Genomic DNA, 25,604 nt, shown 5'->3' on the forward strand with positions numbered 1-25,604 from the left:
AAACCACTGTACCGCAAAACTGAACTCTTGTTCCTATGAATGAAAGAACAGCCTCAACAGGCCATGGCTGTTTTGTTTTAGCACTGTCACTTTAGAGACTGATTAATTTCCCCTGACCTATAGAAAATATGCTTCACACGCTACTAATGCACAGTGTCTTTCCATATTTTTTTTCCTAATGAAACCTGATTCTGTGCATTTGCACAGAAAACAAGGAAGCAGAAGTGATAGCCCATTTTTTCTTTTGCTGTCTTTTTACTAGTTTTGCATAGCCAGACCTTTAACCTGTGCTGAAAGGTCTTAAGATGTGTATTTTCTTTAAAGGTCTAGTGTGCAAGATTTAGTGGTATCTAGCTGTGAAATTACAGATTGCAACAGACTATAATGTCTCCCATGTGCCAAGCATGTAAGAGAACTGCAGTGGCTAAAGCGAAAATGTGAATGGCCCTATCTAGAGCCAGTATTTGGTTTGTCTGTTGTTTGGACTTCGTGGAAGACAGCCTGCTCCATATCTATATATAAATAGCTCACTCTAAGGAAATGAAAACACAGTTTTTATTTTTAGGTGATCATAAACTAATAAAAACATAACTGATGATTTTTCTTTATTGTTTTTTCCAGTAGATGTCCATAAATCCAACACACTGGACCTTTAGACCACAGACCTAAAAATAATGGATGGTGACATTATTCACTGGTTTGTAGACTTAAGCATTCGGCTGTCGCCATCCTTGTTTTTTGGAACCAGAGGTGACCGTATTTGGGAAACAGGATGAAACTGTGGAGGAGTGAGGGTTTGATCTAACTCATACGCTGGCAACACCTTGCAGACAGCCTGACATATTAAACTGGCACTGCCCTTAAATATGCATAACTTAAAGCTTTAATAAAATGTAAACAAGTAAATTATATTTTTTTAGAAATCACTTCTTGTATAGTTTTCATGAGTTCTGAAATTAGCTATAAAGACCACAACATGTTTATTTCTGCTGTAAACTTCAGTTTTTGGCACTTCTTACATTGGCTTTATTTTTTAGCCCAGGAAGCTACCACTTGCTTCAAACCAATCACATTCATCTTGGGTGGCACTAAGCCCAGGATGCAGCGATGTTGCCCTTGCAAAATAGTGTCAGGAGGAAACTTATTTTGGTAGAGAGGCAAATGACTAAATCCTAGCAAAAGACATTGCTACATAAAACATTAAAAGACATTTTAACATGTGGGTTTCTAGCTCAGTTCTTATTGTTTTACGCACAGTGCCAAAACAAAGTATGGAGACATATCTATCTCTGAAAGACTACAACAAGGATTCTGAAAACAGTGACATGCAGGAAGCATGTCACTGTCTGAGACTGGTGGCAGGCTTTATATCCAGAGTCTACTTTCTGTCAGCCAGACTATCTTTCCTCTAACATGATTGTGTGTTCCCATCATACTGATTTATACATAAATGCAACTATTTAGAGGCGAGAACACACAAGAGGTCTTTTCACAGAATAGATTGCTTTAGTCAGTGTTCAATAATACAGAACGGGCTGTTTGAAGTTCAGATTCAGCAATCCATTAATTAGGTGTGAAGATGAGATGTAGCCAATCAGTGACTCAGGTTACCTTAATTGACGGGTTCAAAGAAAAAAAAAACACATCTATCTTCAGAAAAATCAAATGAATGCAACATGCAGAACATGAAATGTACAGTGTTCATCCTGCCTCACAGGCTTTGCACATATTTTATGTCACTGTAGTTCAAAGTACCCGTTAATCGCGTGGAGAATTAATGCAGTGCAAATGGGCTGATTGAAATTCAGTGGACGTCTATGGCTCGTCCTGTTCTCTGTGGCTGCAGTTTGCTGTGCTCTATGGAAACCGTGTGAACACTCGCTTACTGTACTGGCTGCAATGGACAGCTGGCCTTCATCAGTGTAACTGTTGATAACGGGGGGCTTGGGGTGGGGAAGGGGGGGTAGAGGGAGATGGAGAGTGAAATTGGAAAAGGAAAGAGAGAGAGAGAGACAGAAAGGAGGGAAAAAAAGGAAGGAAATAGGGAGGAGAAAGGTTGTTAAAAAAATAGCAGTAAGTCTTTGTTCTGGCTTTTTATTGCGAAATGAAAATGATTTAAGAGCGCTACTGACTTAACTTTCCCTCCCTCTCTCTCTATCCGCAATGAAACCCTTAGCATAATTTAATTGCTAAACACAATGCTGATTGTTAAGCACCAGGAAAATATCTCTCATATGAGTTGAGGTCTGTGCTGAACTTAGCCAAGCATTACACCGTTTGGAAAGGGAATGAGAGGAGGCCGGGGAGCGATGCATATCAATTGGCATTTGTCAGAGAGCCCCGCACCAGTAAAACATGTTGGAATTTTAAATGGAGGGGAAAAAAGGGACAGCGAGAGGAAGTCAGGGGAAGAGGGAAGAAGGCGGAGGAGGAGAAGAAGAAGAAGAAGAAAGAAAGAAGAGAGGGAAGTTTGTTGAGCCGCACTGAGGTCCATTGTGTGGTTTCTCCTCTCCTCTGTGCAGCACTCCTTCCTGTCAGCCCCGTGGGCACCTTCCTGTGTGACTCATTGGCGTGTTAAACCCTCACTGTTCTTGTCCTCCCCACAGGGGGACAGAGAATGACAAGTGGCCCTCGCCGAACCTCTGGCCCCTGCCCCAACGCAAAAACAACACAATGCTTTGATCGGCTTTTCTGAGTGCTGAGCACCAGACTGGGCTGTATTGTAAATATTGTAAATTTGCCTGCACAGCTTTATTGCCCAATAATGAGAGTCATATTTTACATGAGGACTGGTGTGTCGAGGGGAGAGCACTAATTAGCTTTATTAGCTGTCTTGTGTGCCTCTATGGTTACGTCTTAACCTGTGCTTACGTCTGCTGTTCTTGCTGCGTGTGTGTGTGACATGATTGTGTGTGTGTTTTTATGGGGTTTTCTGTTAATGTTTGCGTTACTGTCCAGTGTGCTTTTCCTCTTTTCCCCCAAGCTGTTGTCTACAGAATGATTGCGTGTGTGTCTTCACATGATGACCTGCACATTGCTGAATGTGGGTGTGTTTTGTGTGTTTGTACAATGCTGCTTTTGTAAAAACACATGTTTTTTTTTAGCTGTTTTTTCATCTCTGTCACATGTCTCTCAATGTGTGTGGCAGAATCAGTAAGTGTTTTTGTGTTCATACTCATGTTTGTGTCCTTGTCTTTCTCCAGAGTAAGTCAGTGTCATCAACAGACAGTCAGCCCGCCGAGGAGCGCCAGGGCCCGTCAGGAGGTTACTCCTCGCAGGGAGGAGCTGAGGCAAAGAGGAGGCGCTGTGATGACAAAGAGCCCCTTCCACCACACTCCTATGTATGTGTTTGTGTGTGTCCTTGTTCTTGTATGATGAGATAAATTGAGCATTAAATGATGACCACGGGGCTAACAGAGTAGATGCAGCAGCACAAGTACAAAATGACAAGAAAAATAAACATAGGAATGGGAATAGGAATTGGAAATAAGAAATATGCATGTGAACTTGAAGCGAATGATTGGTATAAACTGGTATCAGCGTGCTATTATGTGTATGCAGCAGGCTGCCTTCACATGAAATCAGGTAGACGGGGGACTGAAAGCACTTTTTGGATGGCATGGTAACAGTCTGACAGAATGGCAGGAGAATAAAATGAAACATGAAGATATGTTGTCATTGTGATGCCATGTTGTTTACAAAGAATAGACTCGAATAGGTAATATTAAACAAGGTTCAAACTGTCATAGAAAAGAAAACCTAGAAATGTAATGGAATTCCACAGTCTTGTTTTCCAGGCCTGGAAAAGTCATGGAATTAGTTAAATCCTCAGAAGTTTTGGAAAAGTCATGTTATTTTGTTGTGTGTAATGACATTTTCACAGTAATCTTCTTTGGATAACCTTCCATGTAATGTCACAAACTTGCAAAGTTATTTTCTGTAGCTGTGAACGTAAACTGACAATATCGATGCATCAGTGTGTGACATTTTGTTCACCGTCACATACGTTTCTATATTTTCTCCACACCTTCCATTTCTCCCTTCATCTATGCCAGTTAGCTGGAATTATGTTTGAATACAGTTTAAATCTAATATGTGAGAATAATGTTGCACATGGGGCAAAAAAAAAAAAAGATTTAGGGTCGTAAATCCCAAAGTTTCTATACTGACGTCTCACAGCTACTTTTAAATTATACGACATTTTTTAAATGGAGCAGTTGACATGGGCAGACTTCAGTGTTTAGTTGTCACATAGAGTGCCAGTAAGCACTATAGTTTTGTTTTAACTGCTCTGAAAGTAGAGCGTGGTTATCCAAAGTTACAGAAAAGTCTTTTTCCAAGCAAGTTAACTATTGGGCTAACGTAACTGCCTTTCACTCCCCCACTCTCCAAACTCTAAGGCTCTATGTTTGCAGACCGCCTATAGTAATATAATTAACATTTAAATTAAAGTATACTCCAGCGTTCTGTTTGTGATATACATTGTGAATAGTCATGGAAATTTTTATTGTGGATCTGTAAAAGGTCACAGAAAAATTTTGAAATTTTCTCTGTGGAATTGTGTGGGAACCCTCATTAGATTAAATTTTTTTTTTTCATAATTTAATGTAGTGTAGCAGAGACCAGTAATTTTTCGATATGGCCCATGTTTCCTCCTTGCATGAAGCAGCTACTTAACATCCAGCTGTAAATTCCATTGTTGTATACTGTCAGGTATTCTCTGCCGATCTCATCTCATTTCACCGTCCTGCTCTCGTCTACTAAAATGATATCTGGTTTGCAGTCTGCTGTCTCCCTAATTCCATGTGAATTCAGCATCATTTTTCACAAAATGTTTTTTAAAAAGCTTGATATACACACCAAAGACTCCACAAAGTGCATGTGCATCTGTGTGGTTTTGTGTGTGTATGTGTGCAAGACATCGCCTATGACATTACAGGCCACCCAGGGGTTGGGGGGACCCGCGGCCAATTAGAGTGGTGTTTGGTTTGGATGGGTCTGATGGGGAAGAGCAGGGAGCCACAGGCGATGTAATGCCAGAAGAGAGACGGCCAAGGCAGATAGCTGTAATGAATTAGATGGCTGTGTGTGTTTGCAGTCTGGAGGATTGATTGACACTGGGAGTCTGTCTGTGCAAGACGGCCTCCAGCTAAATCGGTTTGGCACCAACAACAACAGTCCAAATCTTCCCATTAGTTCAGAGCGAGAACAAGCACAGATAGTTTCCACTTTCTGAATGTTTTTCCCTCTCTTTCTGTCTGTCGAGCCACATTACAGCCCCCATCTCTCTGTTTGCCTTTTTTTGCTCCTCTATATCTGTCTCTTTATCACCGTCTCTCAATTTCTCTCCTCACTCTGTCTTCTTCCTGTTTTCTTTTTATTCTCATTCCATTTATCATTTCAAATTTTCTTCTTTTACTTTTTTCTCTCCTCTTTTTTTTCTCTCTGCTTCTGTGTTTTTGTTCTAGGAATAGGCTGTAGACATAGGCCTGTTTTGGCTCTGTATAATTAGGTACTGATGTCACTCCACACTGATGTCAATAGGAATATCAGGCCATGATCACATCAAAGAGCTGTTGCCATGGTGACTAAGTGCCATCGTTCTCACCCCAGAAAAAGGGAAAGAGAGATGGAGAGAGAGATGGCTAGACGAAGAGCTAAAATGTGCCAGGGATGGGAAAGAGCAACAATGTGTATGTGTGTGTGGATGTGAGAGAGCGAGATCGAAATAATGTTTGTATGGGGGAGATGTTTGGTGAAAATATACAGTGTATATATGGTATCCAGTATCTCTGTGTTAAATGTTGCATGGAGGACAGACATGGGGAGGAAGCAAAGAGCGGTGATATTGATAAATCGATCTCAGTGTGGACTTGTGTGTGTATTTTTTGTGTTTTCATCTTTTTTATTAGAGTTTTCAGTGTACACCTATATTATAATGTATGTCTGTGTCAACGATAGGCAGAAGAACAACTAATAAGACATGTATCATACCTTAATGGATGGGATGGGAATGGATATGTAGAAATTTGGTGAATGCTTTACCTTTCTTATGTCTTCTTTACTCTTCAGGACAGTGATGGAGACAAGAGTGAAGACAATCTCGTAGTGGACGTCTCCAATGAGGTTTGTTGCCTATCTGTATTTAAATTATTTTTTAAATCCTATTACTTAATCAAGTGGGTCTAATGAGTATTTTTTTAGTAACAAAGGTCCTCTTGCATTTCAAACGGTTTGTCTGTAGTGGCCAACCTACAGAGAATTATATGTCCTAACTCTGTATTCCTCTCAGCTGGGAACGGCAACTTTACTGTATTGGTTTAGACATACAGCTCTCATCAACCTTGTTTTCAGCTGCAGTAGATATTTTTACTGAATCAATTACAAAAACAAAGTTAAAAAAAAATTAGTACCTAGTTGTTGAACATGGTTGAGCATATAATAGCTAAAGAGTCAGATTATTCTGTTTGGAGACCAAAACAGAGCCAAAAGGAGAGTAAATATTGCACTTATGTTCACAGGGTGGCTAGAAACCTGACAAAACATAAATGTTAATGTTGCTTATTGTCTGCTGGAAGTGTAAAAGAGCATATGCTAACAATGCTGGTCCCATATCCAAGGCTGCCCTCATGAACTGTTAGAGCGCATAACTACAAAAAGTTATGCAACGGAATTCATATATAGCCTACGTAATCATAAAGGCCACAGTCTTATGACCAGTGCTCTCATGAGAGTAAAGAAGGAAGTTGGGATTGTGTCCTGTGTGAAAGTTATTTTAAGGTACATCATCACATGACATTAAACATTTAACATGACAACACTCAGCCCTTAACCTAACCTGCTTGACTTTTCGTATTGTATGTAACGTGACGACACTTACGTTGCATATTAACTTGAAAAGTGATAATATTTAAGTGTTGTGTTTTCACTGCTCCGATAAGGCCAAAAACTCTGTCATTGCAGGTTCAAAATAAAGTGAATGCTTAGGTCCTTTTTGCATGTTTACATGTCTACACTTATAGCTCTTCAGCATATGCCTATTTGGGGTGTATTTTGTATTGTATTATCTTTATCTCAGAGGTTTTTACATTATATCTTGGATTGTCTCTGAAGCTAAATGGTAAACCATATGAACTAGTATGTGGCCATGACTGATTCGGTGTAGGAGATGAAAATTACATGATTTTTTATAATTATTGTTTTCTTAAATTCAATAACTAATTAAACTTTTAGAAAATTACTATATAGGACATGCATATGAGCATTATCACCTGAAATACATCCCCAAAAAATCCAAGCAAATTCTATATAATTATTTAAAATACATGAATCTATATTACACAAAATAAAAATAATAATAATTTTTAAAAAAGCAGTCTCTTATTAGTAAACATTCAGTCTCATTTTGCTGGTTGCTCACTTTCAGTCAGCAAAATGGAGCAATATAGAAAGTGACCCATCAGGGACATATGAGTTACTTTCTGTCTAACCAGTGCTTTAATGGTAACTTTTATCAATGGAGCAGCCTCCCAGAAACTTCATACACTGGTGACCACACACACACAAGTCAGACATCTCATAGAAATATTTTTTCCCTGTTACAAAATAGTCAGTAGTTTCTTCTGACTTCTTAATATTCCACCTTCACCACCGATGTTTACTCACAGTTTTCCATCTCTACTATGGAAAATATTCAACTCACCCACAGAACTCACACTTTACTCTCTCCCCCACACGCTTCCTCACAGCTATGTCCTTGTGTGTTAGAGCTGTACATCCCTGTGACAAAAAATATCTTTGATTTCCCTACAAAGCCACAAGTTACAAGCAGCCTTTATCCTACAGAAGCTCTCTGACACTGTGCTGCAGCCCACACATGAATAAAGCATGAATCTAACATTGGGAGGACTAGTGTTGCTTGCAGAAACTATAGATGTACTTGGTACCGCATGGAACCCTCCATCCGTCCTCTGCATAACTCTGTCTGTATGGCTGTTGATATTTCAATCAAGCACACAGATCCTTGCTTGAGATTGTGTGTGAGGTCAGTTTTGAATTAATTTAGTTATAATTTTACCAATGTTATTGTTTTATTTTAGAAAGAAATTTGTTGTTGGAGATTTGCTATTTTTTGGTCCAGTTTATTTATTTATTTATTTATTGTTCTTGAGCAATGGTCAGACATATATATATATATTTATATATACATATATATAATTTTATTTTTTATTTTTAAATTGTTATTTATTTATTTATTTTTAACTTCATGGAGTTTGAGGCTATATTTTAGTATTATGTCATGGATTAGGAAAATGTGTTCTGAGTCACTTTTCATGTGGCTGGGTTTCACAGAAAGCCACAGGCACACATAGCTGGTGAACTGCCTGAAGAATAAGAGTAGTCATATTGGGCTAAACAACTGAATAGACTTAATATTTCAATTTGATGTTTGATTTTTTTTTTTTTTTTAAATTATTATTATTATTTAGTTAGATTGCAGGCATTGGTTACTTTTTTTAGTTCATACACGCCAACAGAGTTGTGGTTAAAAATAATTCACATAATTGAAATTATTTTTCAAATTAATAGATTCATCCTCTTCCCTGTCAAAGATATGCAGCTTATATCATCAAAGACAAAGAAAAGCAGAACATTTTTCACATTTGAGAAGCTGGAACTCGTGATATTTTGGTATTTTGCTTCAAAAATGAACAAATTGACTATCAGAATGCCTGCAGATAAGCCTCATTTTATGATAATAATCAAATCAAGTAATCGTTACATACACACACACAGGCAACATTGTAATTTATTGTTTGTTTTGCTTGCCAGGTTGCTTGTTTTTATGTCAGTCATCTATAGTCCTGGATTTGTGTGTGTGTGTGTTGTGTGTGTGGATCGGTGAAATGTGAAACGAGTCAGCAGGTATGTAGCTAGTTCAGCTTTCCGCCGCAGTTTCCTTGTAAATAGGAAGAGCTCCTATGTAAGCTCATTATCAGTCGCTGCTGTTTGTGTTCTCTTCTTGTGAACCGAGTCTGTCCACACACACACACACACACGCACACACACACATTCACAAATACTTGGTCTACTTATCTCTTTTTATCTACCTCTTCTGTCTATTCCTTCTCTCTGTCCGACCTCTAGCACCCTCCTGTTCTTCCATCTCTCCTCTGTCTCTTCTTTTCATCCCTTCTTTCCCTCTCCTCTCACCCTGCTCCACCTCTCCCCCCTTTTTCCTCCTCCCTCCTCTCATTAGATAACTGCAGTCTGGTTCATTTTAATATATGCAAAGCCGTTTATGCCCCTGGAATATTTTAGTTCTTTAAATACTTCACGCAGTGTACCAAAATATGTTTTATCTAAGCCCTCTGTATTTTGATATTGCACACAAAAGCGGAACCGGTCTCTTGTGTGATTTGGAAACTGGTACAAAAGTAGAGAGAAAAAAATGTGACAAATGTGGGTAATAGCAGAAAAAGGGAGGCAAAGTCTCTGGTGAGTGAGTGAGTGAGTGAGTGAGTGTGTGTGTGTGTGTGGGGGGGGGGTCGTTTAGAGAGACTGTATGCATGCATTTGAACATAGACGCAAGCCTGTACATATGTGTGTGCATTTATGTTTGCATATGAGTGTGTGTGCCTTGTAAATGTCCCTGTGTGTGGTTGTTTGAGTAGATGATCGTGTGTGTGTGTGTGTGTGTGTGCGCGTGTGCGCGTGCGCGTGCGCATGCCTGTGTGTGTGTGAGAGGGTGTGTTTAAGCACTAAAATGTCTGTGCTGATCACTGTGACCCGGTGAGAAGTGCTTACTCCAGCACTCTGTTCTGGGGGAGGCAGCGCTGGCTCAACAGTGGCTCCAGTGATGAAAGCAGCTGCAACAGCAACATTATCTGCAGGTCCATACACTACTGTGCCAGCTACAGTGACAATCTCCACTGTTTCATGTAATGTTCCCTCAGCTCCGAGTTCCTTTACAAATCACAATACAGAGTGTGATGCTTGAGGCTATGTTGTACCCATTAAGGATGAACCTGCAGCATTTCACTTTAAGTATTTTGAAACTCTATTGTGTAACCAACTGCTGCAACATAACAAACTCTGCCTAGTTCAGCTGTTTCACATGTTGACACAAATAAAAGATGTGCTTACAACAATATTCTAAAGAAACAGACAAAAATTGGGTGTCCAAACTGAAGCAGCGCTGCATTAAAAAAAGCAATGGCCTGCAGTGTTGGTGCATGTCACTTCAGGTACAGAGGACACATCTAAATATGATCCAGGAATTTCAGTTGGGGTAATAGAAGTGTAACGTTAAGGGTTAACGAGTCACCAAAAACACTTCACAGTAGATTATAATTCTACCAGGTGGAAAGTAATCATGGTGCAGTGGTTGCGTTAACTTGAGCAAATTTTAAATAAATTGTACTTCTATGAACAATTGCTTGCAAAATACTTTGTAATCGTACTTGCGCATATTTGCAATAAAATGTATATATTTCTATTCCATTACATCACAGACTTCCTGCTACTTTAACATATACATTCAGAAATAAATAACCTTTATATTCAGCTGAGCTCACATGCAAGACAGAAATTGTCGAAAGGAGTTTTGACAATGTGAAAAGTTGTTTTTGGTCGTATTCGGGGTCCATGGGAAGTTTGGTGCAAATACTCAGTGGCTTACAGCTTCTTCTACAGTGTCTGCCTAAACAGCATTACATACTGGTGCGGCAAATATGCTTTGGTATAAGTGATATCATCCAAAATGTTACTAAAAAGAATTGTACAAAGCTACTTTAAGAACAAGGATCTCTTAAAACATAAACTATCATGGTGATGAGCTGCTTTATCTTGAGCGCAAGACTGAGATGGCACAACAAAATAGTTAAAGCACCGTGTGACTGCCTGAGGCTGAAAAGATATAAATGAGGACCAGTTTATTCAGAACTTTAGATAATTTTTTAATCTCTGTTTGTCATTCAGGAGCCTAACTCTCCTGTGGGTAGCCCTCCTCACTCCCCTCATGGGAACGGGTTAGACCGGGCTCCTACTCTAAGGAAAGAGCTCCCAGGCTCCTCCAGCACAGGAGAGGCCCCCTCAACCCCAAACCCCCGCAGCCCCACCCCAGGGAAGGCCAAGGACCCTGCACAGGTAAGACTAATTAAGAGGGAGTTGCTGGACATGGCTCTTCTGCAGTCCACCTGACTTTCAGACATCCCATCAAATAAGTCTGTGTATTCGGGTGGAGTCAGTAATTATTATACATCTAGACATCCTAGAAAAGTTTTGCCCATTGGAATGGACAGTAGATCTGAATGGGTTGTACAAGCACTGTACATCAGTTGTGTCTTTTATGTGTTATATCTCTTGTTTTTTAATTCTCTACAGATGGATAAGTCCCAGTCTCCGCTGTCAAAGTCTGGTACCCCGTCCCCATCCCACCGTGAGGCCCTTACCCCTGGAGCACCGGGAGCCCCTGGTCCCAGCACCTCCTGCCTTCGTCTAGTCAGCAAAGCAGCGTCCAGCGCAGACCCCCTTGGTGAGACTCTGACTGTTAACAAACTTGACCGAGTGTTAAAACTTTAAAAAACGGGTTTTGATATTCTAACTGTTATAAGTATGCTTGGTAAAACATATAACAGGGTATCATGACATTAATCACATACATTTATAACTATATGTATTTGTAATCATTAACTCAGAAAGTTATTTAGAAAAGCCAAACTACAAATTTCATATGACATTACTCATAACTTTGCATTTACTTTCTGATTCATCTGCTCAACTATACATTTTTTAAAGCAAACCAAACTAGCTGGACCCGATAGCTCCTTGAATTAGACTGTCATGACCTCATTGGATTTGCACCCAGTCCTCCTCTGCCCTTCATGCCATATATCAACGTGTTCCTCAGTTTTTCCGTTTCCTCATTTGTTCTATGACGTAACTGTTTCCTTGTCATACGGTGATAGTTTACTGTTTACTGCCAACATTTCTTGATTTGATGTTAGCAAAGTTAAACAAATAATTATGCCTATAGGAATGGTATTTTAAATGTAAAAGTGAGACCCCTCTGACTTAACCATTGTGCTCTTGGGCAAGACTCGTAACTGCTATTTGCTCCCCTGTGGCCAGCAGGGAGGACCATTGTTGTACTTGACAGCTCAACAAATAAAGTTTAATGAAAGAAAAAGATTTCCATTCTTCTCGGCCCCTCTGTGACTGTGCTTGTGTGCCATGTATTGTTTCCCCTCTTTATTTCCATCCTTCAATCCTTCTCCCTCTTTCCGTCCCTCCCCAGCTCTCCGCAGTCCCATGTCTGTGCCCCCCGGTTCATACCCGGCTCATTTTGGCGTGGTGTCCCACGCAGGACTGAATGGGGAACTGGCCAGCCCAGGAGGTTTCGGCGGGGCTCTAACTCTCTCCCCACAAATCAGCGCAGCGGCCAATGCCTATTCCCGGAGCCCCATGGTGAGTAAAGGCCAAATAATTCTTCTCTGTCAAGGTTTGATTTATAGTTCAGCATCAGCCCTAACCCTCTGACTGTTTTAAAACTACAGTTTGTTCGGTGTTATCGGGAAGTATTGTGCATTCATCAAATACTTAGAGTTATCATGTTTTACACTCTCGTTGATAGAGTAAGAGTCATAAAAAGGGGAAGTTTTGTTGTTGAAATAACTTATTTTGATCACAAAACACTAACCAGTGTAGCACTACTGAAAACAGTTTTATGTTTTCTTTAACTTTCTCCATGTAGTTTCCATTATCAGAACACACGTCAGCATCAGGAAACATGTTCATAAACACAAAATAGCCCCAAGCACCCCAATCATAGTGTTTATGGTCTCCTGTAGTCACATAGCTGCCACATGTAGTTACATTTTCATTGATGTGCATGCCAGGTGTGGCGGGGCCTTTAATGTAACTACAGTATGTAGCCTCCATCTGTAGCTCCCACAGGACTTCAACATAACTCAGCCTTTATATATATATATAGATATATACTGTATATTTATAAGGCAGGATGCACACTGCAGTGCCTTGTTCTGTTCACCACCCTGTCATCAGTCTGGGGAAAGGCAGCGTGCTCACAACATCACACATTAGTGTCAGCACACTAATAAACACACTCTGGTCACCCCTTTGTTTTAAAGGGATAGTTTGGATCCTTTGATGTGGGGTTGTGTAAAGGTACTTATCCATAATCAATATGTAACGTAGAGTAGATGTCAGTCGATGTACCCCCCGCCTCCTCATTTTAAAGAAACAGGCAAGAGAACCCCCATGGAAGCTCAGCAATGTGCTGCTCTAGACCAGGGCAGCAGCGAAGTGTGTTTGTCCACCTAAACAAAAAAAATCAATATCTATTTAAGTGTATGCTGTATTCAGAGTATTTTCAGGACTTTACCTTGCTGTCAGATAGTGATTTCTGATGGGGAACTGAAGTCATTATATACCGTTCTTTACAGCTAGACGCAAGATATAAAAACAGTGATTTAACATCACTTAATGTAGCCGCTGGCTCCATCTGTTAGTTTAAAAGGGTTAGTTCGGATTCACTAAAGGGCCATTTTTTAGGTGGCAAAAATATGTTTTTGCTGTTGCCCTCTCCACAACAGTACATGGCTTAGCTTCTGTTGCTGTACTCCTGTTTCTCCAAACTGGGGGTGTGTCAGCTGACATCTACTGTAAGTAATACACCGACTATAAATCATCCAACCCCACTTTAAAATATATGAACTATTCCTTAAATTCTTTACAATAAAATTGTTTTGTTCTCTTACAACTATTGCATTGTCTCAGTCATCACATTGTACCTTCATCTTTTAAAAATAGATTTAATTAGATGAATTTACATACATTTTTCTGCACTTGCTGGAAATCAGCTGGTGCATTTTTTAAGTTGCCATGCTGTTAATTGTTTGTGCGTCCAATTGTCCCCACCAGGTGGCGTATGACTCTAGGTCTCACCTGAGGGCCCCAGGGCTGTCCTCCTCACTGCCTGGTTCCTCTGGCGGCAAGCCGTGAGTTTGTATTTCTGTAACACATGAACATATTCACAGAGAGAGTCCCAATCCAGCATGCATGCAGCATGAAAGGAGATCCGTGTGAGAGAAAATCTCAATTAATCTGATAGACTGTCAGTTTCTGAAATTGACTTTTCCACAGTAGGTACTTAATTTTCAGATGAAAATTGAGTATCATCTACATTTGGGTGACACATTTTTTAAAGTCTTAATACCATGAGTGTGGATGTGTTTAGAAAGGATACTTTTAGTATTTCTTCCAGTTACACAGTGAGGTTAATTTTGAACAGTCAATTTTCTTTTTTGTTGATTAAAAAATGAAATATGTTCAAATTGAGTTGGGTAATCATGTCAAGCTTAGAAAATCGTTGGACAAGGTCAACTGCATATACTTTGATCAAACTTGTTCTGTGAAAATTCAAAAACATTGGATAGAAATCCACATTAGTAGTTCCTCTCAGCTGCACACTTTGGGTTTTCTGTTTACTCGAAGCTTTTCAGTGTTGCACCTTGACCTGGAATAACAAAGATAAATACTGAGGAATGTCAAGTGTTCAGATTAGCTTCTCCAACACACACAGTCCAATCAGCTATGCTGACTGACGAATTATGTTGTTTTTGTCAACTGTTGCAGAATAGCAATTTGTTCTTGCGGTGCCAATTTTAAATCATAAAACTGCCTTGGCTTCCAACTGCCACAGTATTGATCAGCCATTAGCAATGCCACACTGATTCTGCCCATAATACAGTCTGCCATTATGCATTCCCACCTACAGCGGGCCAAGTATTCGGGGCAGATAATACTGAAGTTCCAAGGCCATTATGGTGTCATCAGACTTCACAACTTGAACGCTGACTAGTGTATAGTTTCTTGTAAATTGTGTATATTTAACTGTGCTCTTCTGCTTTCTCAGTCATTGATTAAATGATTGATTCCACCATGTCTGTCCTGTCTTTGGCCCATTTCTCCTGTCCTTCAATCTCCTTTGCCGTGCCCACCAGTCCAAATTCTGTTTATTTTTAGCAGTAGCTCTTCAGTTCTGAAATATTGATTTATTTCTTTTCCTTTCTCTTCAGCGCCTACTCGTTCCATGTGAGCGCAGACGGCCAGATGCAGCCGGTGCCCTTTCCCCCTGATGCCCTGCTGGGCCCAGGAATCCCTCGCCATGCCCGTCAGATTCACACCCTGAACCACGGAGAGGTGGTGTGTGCCGTTACCATCAGCACCTCGACGCGTCACGTCTATACTGGAGGAAAGGGCTGCGTCAAGGTGTGGGACATCAGTCAGCCTGGAAGCAAGAGCCCCATGGCCCAGCTGGACTGTCTGGTGAGACATGAGGGAGGAAGTCAGACAGTTTTTAAAATAGAAATGGGTACACCGACTAACATTCACATATCAAACCATGCAGTCATATGTATATCATGTGTATGTCAAGTATTTTCACTGACTGATATGCCTTTATTGGCTATGTCATCTTTCATCTTAGATTTTGTTAACTAATATCTTTAAAAGGTCCACATTAATTTCCTGAATGTCCCCAGTCATGTAACCATCTGTCCCATAAAGCCTCTTTCCCTTTTCTCTTGATCCGCATCAGGCATAACCTTTTTTTATCTTGTCCAATCAGAACAGGGATAACTACATCCGCTCCTGTAAAATCCTCCCTGATGGACGGACCTTGATCGTCGGTGGGGAGGCCAGCACGTTGTCGATCTGGGATTTGGCCACTCCTACTCCACGGATCAAGGCAGAGCTGACGTCGTCTGCTCCCGCCTGCTACGCCCTGGCCATCTCCCCTGACAACAAGGTCTGCTTCTCCTGCTGCAGCGACGGCAACATCGTCGTCTGGGACCTTCACAACCAGACGCTGGTCAGGTAAGAGGAGAGGGAGGGAGAGGACAGTGGAAGGGGAAAAAGAACATAAAAAACTGGTGCTTTACCTCAACAAAAAGATTGCTGCAGGGAGAGACAACACAGGGGAGGGACAAGAGGGAAAGGAAAGGCTGGAGGATGTGGAAACACTTCAGGAACTTCTTAAGGAGAGAGAAGAGGAAAGGCAGATAAAATATGGAGAGGAGGGTGGAAAATCATTGCAGTCTGTTCCTCAACCTACCCCATGGTCAGGTAAGGAGGCGGGGGATGAGCTAGCCATAGGGGATACGGGTGGGATGAAACAGCAAGATTCTGGTGAGTTTCAGGAAAGATGAGTTAAAGGAGATGGGGAGGAAAGATTGTAGTAAGGAAAGCAAACACAGGGGGAAAATAGGTGAGAAAGGAGACTCAGTTGAGGGTAGTAGGTGCTACAGAGAGGAAGAAATTCAAAAATATTTGGTGTGATACCTCCCGGAAAAAGAAGCAAAGACCCACACAGGATACAGAGACTTTAGAGTGTATGTATGCATGTCTTTGTGTTAATCTGTGAAGCTTTTGGGTTCTTTCTCCCTGCAGGCAGTTCCAGGGCCACACAGACGGAGCGAGCTGCATTGATATCTCCAACGACGGCACCAAACTGTGGACAGGAGGGCTGGACAACACAGTCCGCTGCTGGGACCTCCGAGAGGGACGCCAGCTCCAGCAACACGACTTCACCTCGCAGGTACAGATACACACACATACTTGATACACTGTAACAAGAGATAATCTAACAGACAAACTTGCCTTACATGGTCGTATGACCTATACATAATCTTTTAATACTTATAGGCTATATTGTGATTTGATATTTACATAGTATTGTTATAGAGTAAGGTTACAATAAAGTTAAATTAAGTACAGCATTAACCATGAGGATTTATTATCCGTGAACAGAAAACAAACTAACATCATGCCAGTTTGTATTTTAATAATATCGGAAGTCGCACTGGTGCTCTATGGTTGCAAAATACCATTAAATAGTCTGAAGCCCAGCAGATACAAAAACACATGCCTCACGTGCTTACACACAGTTGCCCAGGAGAGAGTGCTCTGAATGAAGGAGGGAATGCATGTGACATGAAATGTTTTTTTTTTTTGTGTGTGTGTGTGTGTGTGTGTGTGTGTGTGTGTGTGTGTGTGTGTTGTAAGAGGAAAGCCATAAGAGAGAGCAAGAGAACCATAAAGCCAAAGCAGGGCTCATGCAGGGGAAAAAAAGAATGACAATTTATACATGTTATAGTCATTCTACACCTGCCACAAGCAACAAACTGCAATAGATTGAGTATAATCAATATATACTGGCCACCCCTACATGGTCCTATACACATAAACACAAATAGACATAGCTCACAGAGCGTAAATGTACACACAACAGCACAAACTTACATAAAACATACACATTCAAAAAAGAGAGAAAAAAAAGAACAGCAGCTGACAAATGTAGACAAGATTTTTTTTACAGGTATGTGCAGGTACATTACATTACAGGGTCATCACAGCACATCACATCTACACCTCACAAGTTAACTTACACACAAAAATCCCTACACAAGCACACACTGTGAAATCCACTTTCAGGTATTTACACCAATACACACCATCAAAAACACATCAACAAACACCAGTGTGATTTTACCTTAGAGGCGCCCTTGCACAAACACACATTCACGCTGTCTCTCTCATTCACTCCTCACTGCCACAACAGAGCTATAGAGCTGACCGTCGATGTCAGATGAGTTTCGATCCGCCGTGTAATGACTTTCTCTCTCGATTTCTGTTTCTCTTCATCCACAACTGTCTCTCTTTTTTCCCCTAATTTATTAATTCACTCTATATTAACCTGTCTTCATCATTTCACTCCCTTTTTTTCTTAACTTTCCATCTTTCCTCATTTCTATTCTCACACATCATCTTATCTGTCCCTCAATATCTTGCATTCCCTCATTCCAACTGTATTTCATCTGTCCTCTCTGCTTCCCTCCATTGTTCTCTTTCTCTCATCAACCTTATCTTCTTTCCTCCCTCATCCCCCATTTCCTCGAATCTTCTCCCACATTCCCCATTTTTGTTTTCATTTCTGCACCCTTGCTTCCTTTCTTCTGTCCTCTCCTCCTCCTATGTCTATTTAATTTTCTCTCTCCCTGTGATTCCTTTCTTCCCTCTCCAGATCTTCTCTCTGGGCTATTGTCCGACAGGCGAGTGGCTTGCTGTGGGAATGGAGAGCAGTAACGTGGAAGTCCTGCATGTCTCTAAACCTGACAAGTACCAGCTGCACCTCCATGAGAGCTGCGTTCTCTCCCTTAAGTTCGCCTACTGTGGTACGCACACACTCTTGTACTTGTATCTTGATGAGGACCCTCATTGACAGAATGCATTCACAAACTGCCTTGCCCTAACCTTAACCTAAATCTAATTTTAACTTGACCAAGTTAACCCTTAAACAGGTTTTGAAGAAGTGTGGACTGCCAAACTTTCCTCTCTCTGTTGGTTAAAAAAAACGTGTCCTTAGAGCAAGAATAAGTACACATACATGATAACTTGGATTGTTTCCCAAATGTTTTTTACAGTATTTTTAGCCACTGACAAACATGTGTCACTGCTCTCTGTCATGCACAGTATTTTGTGCCTGTATCACCCCTTTTCTTTTGTCTAACCTATAGTACCTTGTATGCATGTGTTATTTCAGGAAAGTGGTTTGTGAGCACAGGAAAAGACAATCTGTTGAATGCATGGAGGACACCATATGGAGCCAGTATTTTTCAGGTGAGAGACGAGTGCAATGCTCTGAGGATGTTTATGCTCTGTGTATATATACGTATTTGTATATATAAATATATATTCGCGTGTATCTGGGGCTGCCGAGTCATCTGTTAGTCAGTGAGGATAGTGTTGTTTAAGCTATCTCTGCTTCCTGCGCGCTAACACACACACACACAACCCTAGAGGCAAAAGAGAGAAAAAGATGAGGGGGTTCAGAGGGAGAAAGCAAACGATAAACATTTTTTTTTAAATTCAGGTTTGTTGATCCATGGTGACTCGCGGAGGTTTATCAAAGAGTGCAGGTTGCCAAACGCGCGCGTACACACACACACACACACACACATACACACACACAGAGAACAACTGTAGTAACTCCGTCGTGTTCGCTCCGTTTGAGGAAGTGTTGAAACATGAATATGCAGGGATGCAATATTTTTAGCTGAGCCAGTTGATCTGGGTGTGAATGAAACTTGCTGGGGGAGATAAAAGTACATTTAAGACATGCATTTTGTGTGTGTGTGCGCGTGCATGTGTGTGTGGCTGTCATATTTCTGTAAGCTACAGTGGGCAGCAGGGTTGGCGGCTCCTGTCTCTCCCCGTGGACTGAAAGGAGAATTCTGGCTATCTGCTTTGTTATCCAAATGCCAGGCGTTTCTCCTGCCAAACAGCTCCCTCCTGTCACCGTGTTATACAGAGCTGCTCCCTCTCTCTCCGCTCCCTCCTCTCCGGTTTATCACTGTCCCTTCCAGTTTCTGTCTCCTTGCCTTTGCTTTAACCCCCTTGCTCCACTCATATTTCCTCTCTCTCTCTCTCTCTGCTTGTCTCTGTTTGTTGTTGTCCTTTCTCTCTCTCTCTCTCTCTCTCTCTCTATGTGCTCACTCATTTTTATCTCTCTCTCCTAATCTGTACCTCTACCCTCACTTTTTTCTCTCTGTCCTTGTCTTTTGGTTTATCCTTGTCCTCTCTGTCTCCCCTTCCATATTTTTTAATCCTGTTTTCTTACACTACCCCATAACCTTTTCTTTCCTCTCTTGTTCACATTCTCTCCGACCGCATATCCCCCTCTTCCTCTCTCTTTTTCACTGTCATTCTTATCAAATAAGCTTTATTGGCATAGATATTAATGTTACATCGTTGTTACTTCCTAATCATGCTTTACTGAATATATTTGAATCGGGGGCTGTCAGTGGTAATGCGTCAATCGCAATGCGATTAAGGTCTGTTCATAATCGCCAGTCAACATTCCTGTCTTTAAGAGGCTGTACTGGGCTAGAAGGCTACAGTGATGATACCAATATCGCATGAAACTAGAAGACCTGAGGAATCCAGAGGTACCATCTCCTGCTTGTCAAATAACGCTCCAATAATCGTCCTAAATTTGGACGATGGAAAATCAACATGGTCATTTCACAGAGGTCCCTTGACCTCTGAATGAAAATCAGCTCCCCCTTTTACAGACATGTCCACTTTATGCTCGTCCCATGCAGGTTTTTTGCTGTCATTTGATTCCTAATCAAGACAATCTGGTGAGAACTGCTTCACCCTGTCAATGTGGACTTAATCACAATTAACTCTTGAAATTCTGTGATTAATCAGGATTTAAAAAATCAGTCATTTGACAGCCCTAATTTTAATATATTTATTTTCAATACAACATAACAGACTGACAACCCTGGTGTTTACACAATTTACCAAACTTTATCAAGAGGGGGGTTAACTATTAAAGAACTGCTAAACATTGTAATGCTAGAGGACGTAGGGCTCTGGATCCGTGGACAAAGTTTTCTTCTTTGTTCCTTTGTTGTTTGTTTTATCTCTCTTCCCCACTCTGTCTCTGACTTCAACCCCTTTCAAACTCATCTTTCGGCTTGTCATTGCTTCCCTCCCTCCTGAACGCCCCCCAACTCCCCCCACCTGCCATGTTGGTATAGTACGAGGGATCCTGTGTGAAATGGCCTCTCACCGGTGGCTTGATGATTGACAGCGCTGCTTTGCTTGTAGCGGGGAGGGAGGGAAGGAGAGGAGTTTAGAGAGGAGGAGGAGGAGTCGACATGAGAGAGGGGGACAGAGCAAAAGGGGAGCCTGGGAGGATGGAGAGGGAAGAGGAGGCGGAGGAGGAGAGTCTGGGAAGAAAGGAAGGAAGATAAATGATGATGGAGCAGTGGAAGGGGGAGGAGGAGGCAGGGGACTAGAGGGAGCTTTAGATCATCTAAAGCCAGGTGCCCAGGTCTGGCTTTCCGACACAGGAGAGGAAAGAGGGGGAAGAAGAGGATTGTGCATTTTGCCAGTTCATACTGATCATCAGACGTGTGCTGCTAGTGATGCTTAAAACCTGCAGTTAATGAGGCTGCATCTCTCTAAAGAAAGAAAGAGAGAGAGAGAAAGAGTAGTGTGTCTCACATAGAAGCAGACGAATGAGTCAGCATCCTGGAGCTGTGGAGTTGTCTGTTTGGAAATAATTGCCGACTGTTTTGAAATGCAAATATGTCTTGTATGATTGAGTATTAGCTGATGAGTCACATCTTTTCCAACATCTTTCTCTTTGTGTTTGTTTCTCTCCATCTGTCTCCATCCATCTATCATCACATCTCTCTCTCCTGCATTTTTATTTTTTTTTATTTTTCTATCGGGTCTCTCGCCTGCTCCCAGTCCAAGGAGTCCTCGTCTGTGCTGAGCTGTGACGTCTCCCCGGACGACAAGTACATAGTGACGGGCTCCGGGGACAAGAAGGCCACAGTGTACGAGGTGGTGTACTGAGGGCCGAGACGAGATGGGAAGAGACAGGATGGAGATTTGGGGGCGTTTCTTTTTTTTTTTCTTTTTTTTAAATTTTTTTCTTTTTAATGGAGGATGGGGGAGTCAAGCAGTTGCCCCGCCAACGCTCCTGATCCTCATTACATCAGCAACAGAAGCACCTCCGTCTCAGTCCTCTGAGTCCTCCTGACCCTCACCCTGAATGCATCAACCCCTTCTCTCCCTTTTTCCTGTGATATAAGCTACAGTGGAAGCTCCCAAATGCTCCCCACACGCCGCGCCCCCCCCCAACCCCCACTTTTAGCCCAAGGATGAGGCATGATAGCAGAGAGAGAGGCAGAAAGGGAAGCAGCAAGATAAGAAGGACAAAGGAAAAGGGCGGTGGAGCATAAAGATAAAGTCGGGAAGGAAAGACAAGAAGGAGGAGAGAAAGAGAGAGTGCGGAAGGAAGAGAAATGAAAGGGAGGAAGGGAGAAGGAGGAGGAGGAGGAGGGAGGCAGGGTAATTAGGGCTGTTTCCTGATTAAGAGCTCAGTGGAAGGGAGGCCCCCAGAGGAGGTGCGGAGCGGCACTGTGGGAGCGCCAGCCAGGAGCACTGATACCACACAATCGATTCATTAGCCAGACAGTGGAAGCCTTAATGAGGCTGACGCCGCAGCTCGCTCTCCCCAGCGAGAGGTGTCAGGAGCTGGGGAACGATGACGCTCCGAGATGGAGGGGGTCGCTTCAGATATCCACATACACTGACATGAAACATAGACCTGCTCTCACACACACACAAGGCGCACGTCACTGGGAAAGAATACACACACTCTTGGATCCACCCCCTTGAGGTAATGCAAGGAAAGGAGATACACACACAACACACAGAGCACCCAATTAAACATTCATCGCAGCACTCCCCGTCTCACTGCTTAATATCTATTTTATTTTGGTCTGACAAAGGCAGCGTCTAATGAGCAGTGGAGTCAATGGGATTCTCCCAGGGCCCAGAGACACAAACACAGAACATCAGCCGAGCTGTTCCCTCTAATTCCTCTGGATTGTTCTCCTGACACCGGGCGCTGCACTCACTCTCATTAAAGGCACTGTCAGCTAGATGAAGTAGCAGCACGCCAACTTCACTGTAAGGCAGACAAGAGGGCAAATTAACACCACCTGATTACGCTGTCATCAGCAGCCAGCTAAGCAGCGACTAATCCGAATCCTTTCAAATTTTATGCAACCGGTTGCTGTTTTCATTTATAAACCAGAAGAGAATCACATGTTTATCAGAGTGATTATCTCCATCTCTGCCTACCTGCCGATGTGTTCGTGTTCAAAGTGCTCTGGCTCAATATTGTTTGGTAAGGCATTGATTGCTATTAACTGAGATGCTAAACACCGTAAAGGAAAAAGTTATATATTTTGGAAAACACGCTTATTCACTTTTTGGATTAGATTTAAATGAGACAGTTGATAACATTCTCCTGTCTGTAAGCTAAAAACGAAGCAGCCTGCTAACCTAGCTTTGCGTAAAGACTGAAAACAGCTAGCCTGGCTCTGTTGGAAAGTTACAAAATTTGCCTAGCAGCACCTCTGAAGCTCGCTAATTAACATGTTATATGCCATTTGTTAATTAATCTGCACAAAAAAACTTTTTCTTTTTTCAGAGCAGGAACTTCCTGGAGTGTCCGCTGGTTTCCAGGTAACTGCTTAACAGCCGATAAATTGCACACACATATAGCTGCCCTGTAAAACAGGAGTTTTTTCCACTTCAGTTATAGTATGGCTCAAAGACACAAGATATAGCCAAGCCCCCAGGGACGGCGCCTGGCTTTAAAGCCAAGTTTATATAGTGGGATGTGGAGTTACAACTTCCAGGTCCATCACATAATGACATTGGGCCCAAAAAGACTTTTTCCAATTGACTTGCGTTGTAAATGAGGCATCTGTTAATCAGTGGATACTTTTTTTAGCATTACAACCCTCACAAAATGACTTGTTTCGCCATCAGGATTTGATCAGTTTGGTTCGATACATTTCTAGAAGAGCCCCACAATTAAAACTTTTTTCCCATTTGAGTTAGTAGGGCTAAACTAGAAGTTAGCCACTTGGCTGGCATAAGTCTTGAAAAGAATGGGGTGCCACCTCCAACACCTTATCCAGTGGTCTTAATGCCGTTATCTGCTGGTAGGTGTGTTTTGTTCCCTTTGGACTGAGCCAGGCTAGCTGTTTCTCCTCGTTTCCAGTCTTGATGCTAAGCTAAGCTAGGATATCTGGCTGCTGGCTGCAGCTTTATATTTGCAGTAAAGACAAGAAACAAGAAAGCAAATGAGCCAATTTCACAAAAATGTTAAACTTTTCCTTTAAATCTCATTAAGTCCTCCTTGTATGATATTCCAAGCTGGCAGGCAAACCGTGTATCAGAGCTCTTTTCTGTCGAACATGCGTCACCAACATATAGACTAAACAGGCACATTTCAAGCTTTTCTTTTATTGCTCATTTATTTCAGTATTTTTTATGAATAGTGATTGCTCGTCTTATGTAATGATATGTTTATGTATTGGGGTTGCCTATGACTGCGTTTTGGGTCAAAAAAGAGAGGGACACACTCACATGGAGACACAAAATCAAGCGAAACACAGGCGGGGACAAATATTTTTGTTCTTATTACTTTTTCTTTTTTTTTTTAAGTCTGTATTTTTATCCTTGGTGGTGTGACAAGCAGAGGGCTCACAACATCAGCAGTACCATGAAAAGAAAATAAGACCCTCTTTTCTGTCTTCTGTTTGTTGTTTTTGTTTTGTTCACCTTATTTTCAGAAGTGGTAGTAAATGTACTGTAGTCTGTTTTCAGTCCTTATTGTGCAACTAAACTATGTTTCCGTTGAGTCTGTGGTCAGTGTATAGCAGTTGTCAGCTGCGACATGACGATACAGATCTAGCCATCGAAGAGGTCCCACTCTTTTACTGCATGCTTGTTGCACTAATGCTCCACTTTTGCTAATAGAACAAGACAAATCTGATTTTAGCCAGTAGATACAGTGAATGGTCTCACAGCCACAGTTATACAGAGGGATGAATTTTACATTACAGTATGCAATTTAATTTAATTGTATAAACTTTTAGCAAGATTTGTCATGTTTCTCGCTGCAGTGCTAATGCAGGAATTGCAGAATTATAGGGACTTCTACAATGGCTACTGTACCAGCTAGGAGTCAGACATCATCTGTACAGTTTAATGCCTTTGCCTGCCTCTTTCCCTTTCTGCTCGTCAGCCACAGGCATACACAAGCTTGTATACTACTCAGAATGATGCTGTATAATGGCTATGCATTTGGTGGTATAGCGTGAATATTTGGGACATTGTATTTGATACTCTTCTTTAACTGTCAGTAATGTCCCCCCCCTGCCTGTGCTTTCTCTGTTCTAACAGTATGAAAACGTTTATTTTTCATTTAACAAGCCCATGTTTAGTTTCTCTTTTAAAAAGCCAAGGAACTTTTTTTTTTAAACTGCACTGTGTCTTCTTCCCCCCGATGCGTGTCCCATGTGCTGTAAAAGAAATACTATGTGTGAAAAATAAACCAAACTTGTGTTCATCCTTTGAGGTGTCTGCTGTGACCCTCCTTCTAGATACTAAGAGACAAAGCCAAATACCCAAAGAGGAATATTTAATTCCCTCAACTTCAACTTCAACTACACTCCATAAGGGGTAATATCATGTTTTTCATACCAAGGATGTAATTCCATGACAACAAAAAAAAGCGAAAAAATATAGCATGACAAAAAAAGATGACCAAAAATGCCATATTATAGTATGGCGAAAAATGTCAAAATATGACATGTCCAAACAACAGCTGAAAACTGCATGAAATAATATGCCGGGACACCCCATAGCATAGAATGTTGTAAAAACACCATAATACAGCATCTTGAAGAAACGCCCAAAAATGCCTTACTATAATATGGCGAAAAATGTCACAATTTCATGTCCAAAAAATATCTGAAAATGGCATGAAAAAACGTACCAAGACGCGCCCCTACAAAGAATGTTGCAAAACGGCCCCAAACACCATAATATAGCATGTCCAAAAAATTACAGAAAAAGCAAGACTATAGTATGATGTAAAATATCAAAATATGACATCTCCAAAAAACAGCTGCAAA

General features: G+C 41.4%; 1 protein-coding gene across 5 annotated transcripts in view; it reads left to right on the forward strand.

The window, feature by feature from the left end:
- Window positions 1-25,042, forward strand: part of tle2b (TLE family member 2, transcriptional corepressor b) — a 113,375-nt gene extending 88,333 nt beyond the window's left edge. For 4 of the 5 annotated variants that reach the window (XM_088077794.1, XM_088077793.1, XM_042481359.2 and 1 more), the window contains 12 exons: window positions 3,204-3,341; window positions 6,073-6,126; window positions 10,981-11,148; window positions 11,386-11,536; window positions 12,299-12,468; window positions 13,945-14,021; window positions 15,102-15,351; window positions 15,653-15,900; window positions 16,474-16,621; window positions 18,107-18,257; window positions 18,626-18,702; window positions 21,349-25,042. In XM_088077794.1, coding sequence (XP_087933920.1) covers window positions 3,204-3,341; window positions 6,073-6,126; window positions 10,981-11,148; window positions 11,386-11,536; window positions 12,299-12,468; window positions 13,945-14,021; window positions 15,102-15,351; window positions 15,653-15,900; window positions 16,474-16,621; window positions 18,107-18,257; window positions 18,626-18,702; window positions 21,349-21,456 — 1,740 coding nt within the window. In that variant the 3' untranslated portion in view covers window positions 21,457-25,042. The remainder of the gene's footprint in view (window positions 1-3,203; window positions 3,342-6,072; window positions 6,127-10,980; window positions 11,149-11,385; window positions 11,537-12,298; window positions 12,469-13,944; window positions 14,022-15,101; window positions 15,352-15,652; window positions 15,901-16,473; window positions 16,622-18,106; window positions 18,258-18,625; window positions 18,703-21,348) is intronic. The other variant, XM_088077795.1, reaches the window with a different exon arrangement.
- The last annotated feature ends 562 nt before the right edge of the window (window positions 25,043-25,604 follow it).

The sequence above is a fragment of the Plectropomus leopardus genome, chromosome 5 (assembly GCF_026936395.1).
Source record: "Plectropomus leopardus strain MGB_pleo_1.0 chromosome 5, ASM2693639v1, whole genome shotgun sequence".
NCBI lineage: Eukaryota > Metazoa > Chordata > Actinopteri > Perciformes > Serranidae > Plectropomus > Plectropomus leopardus.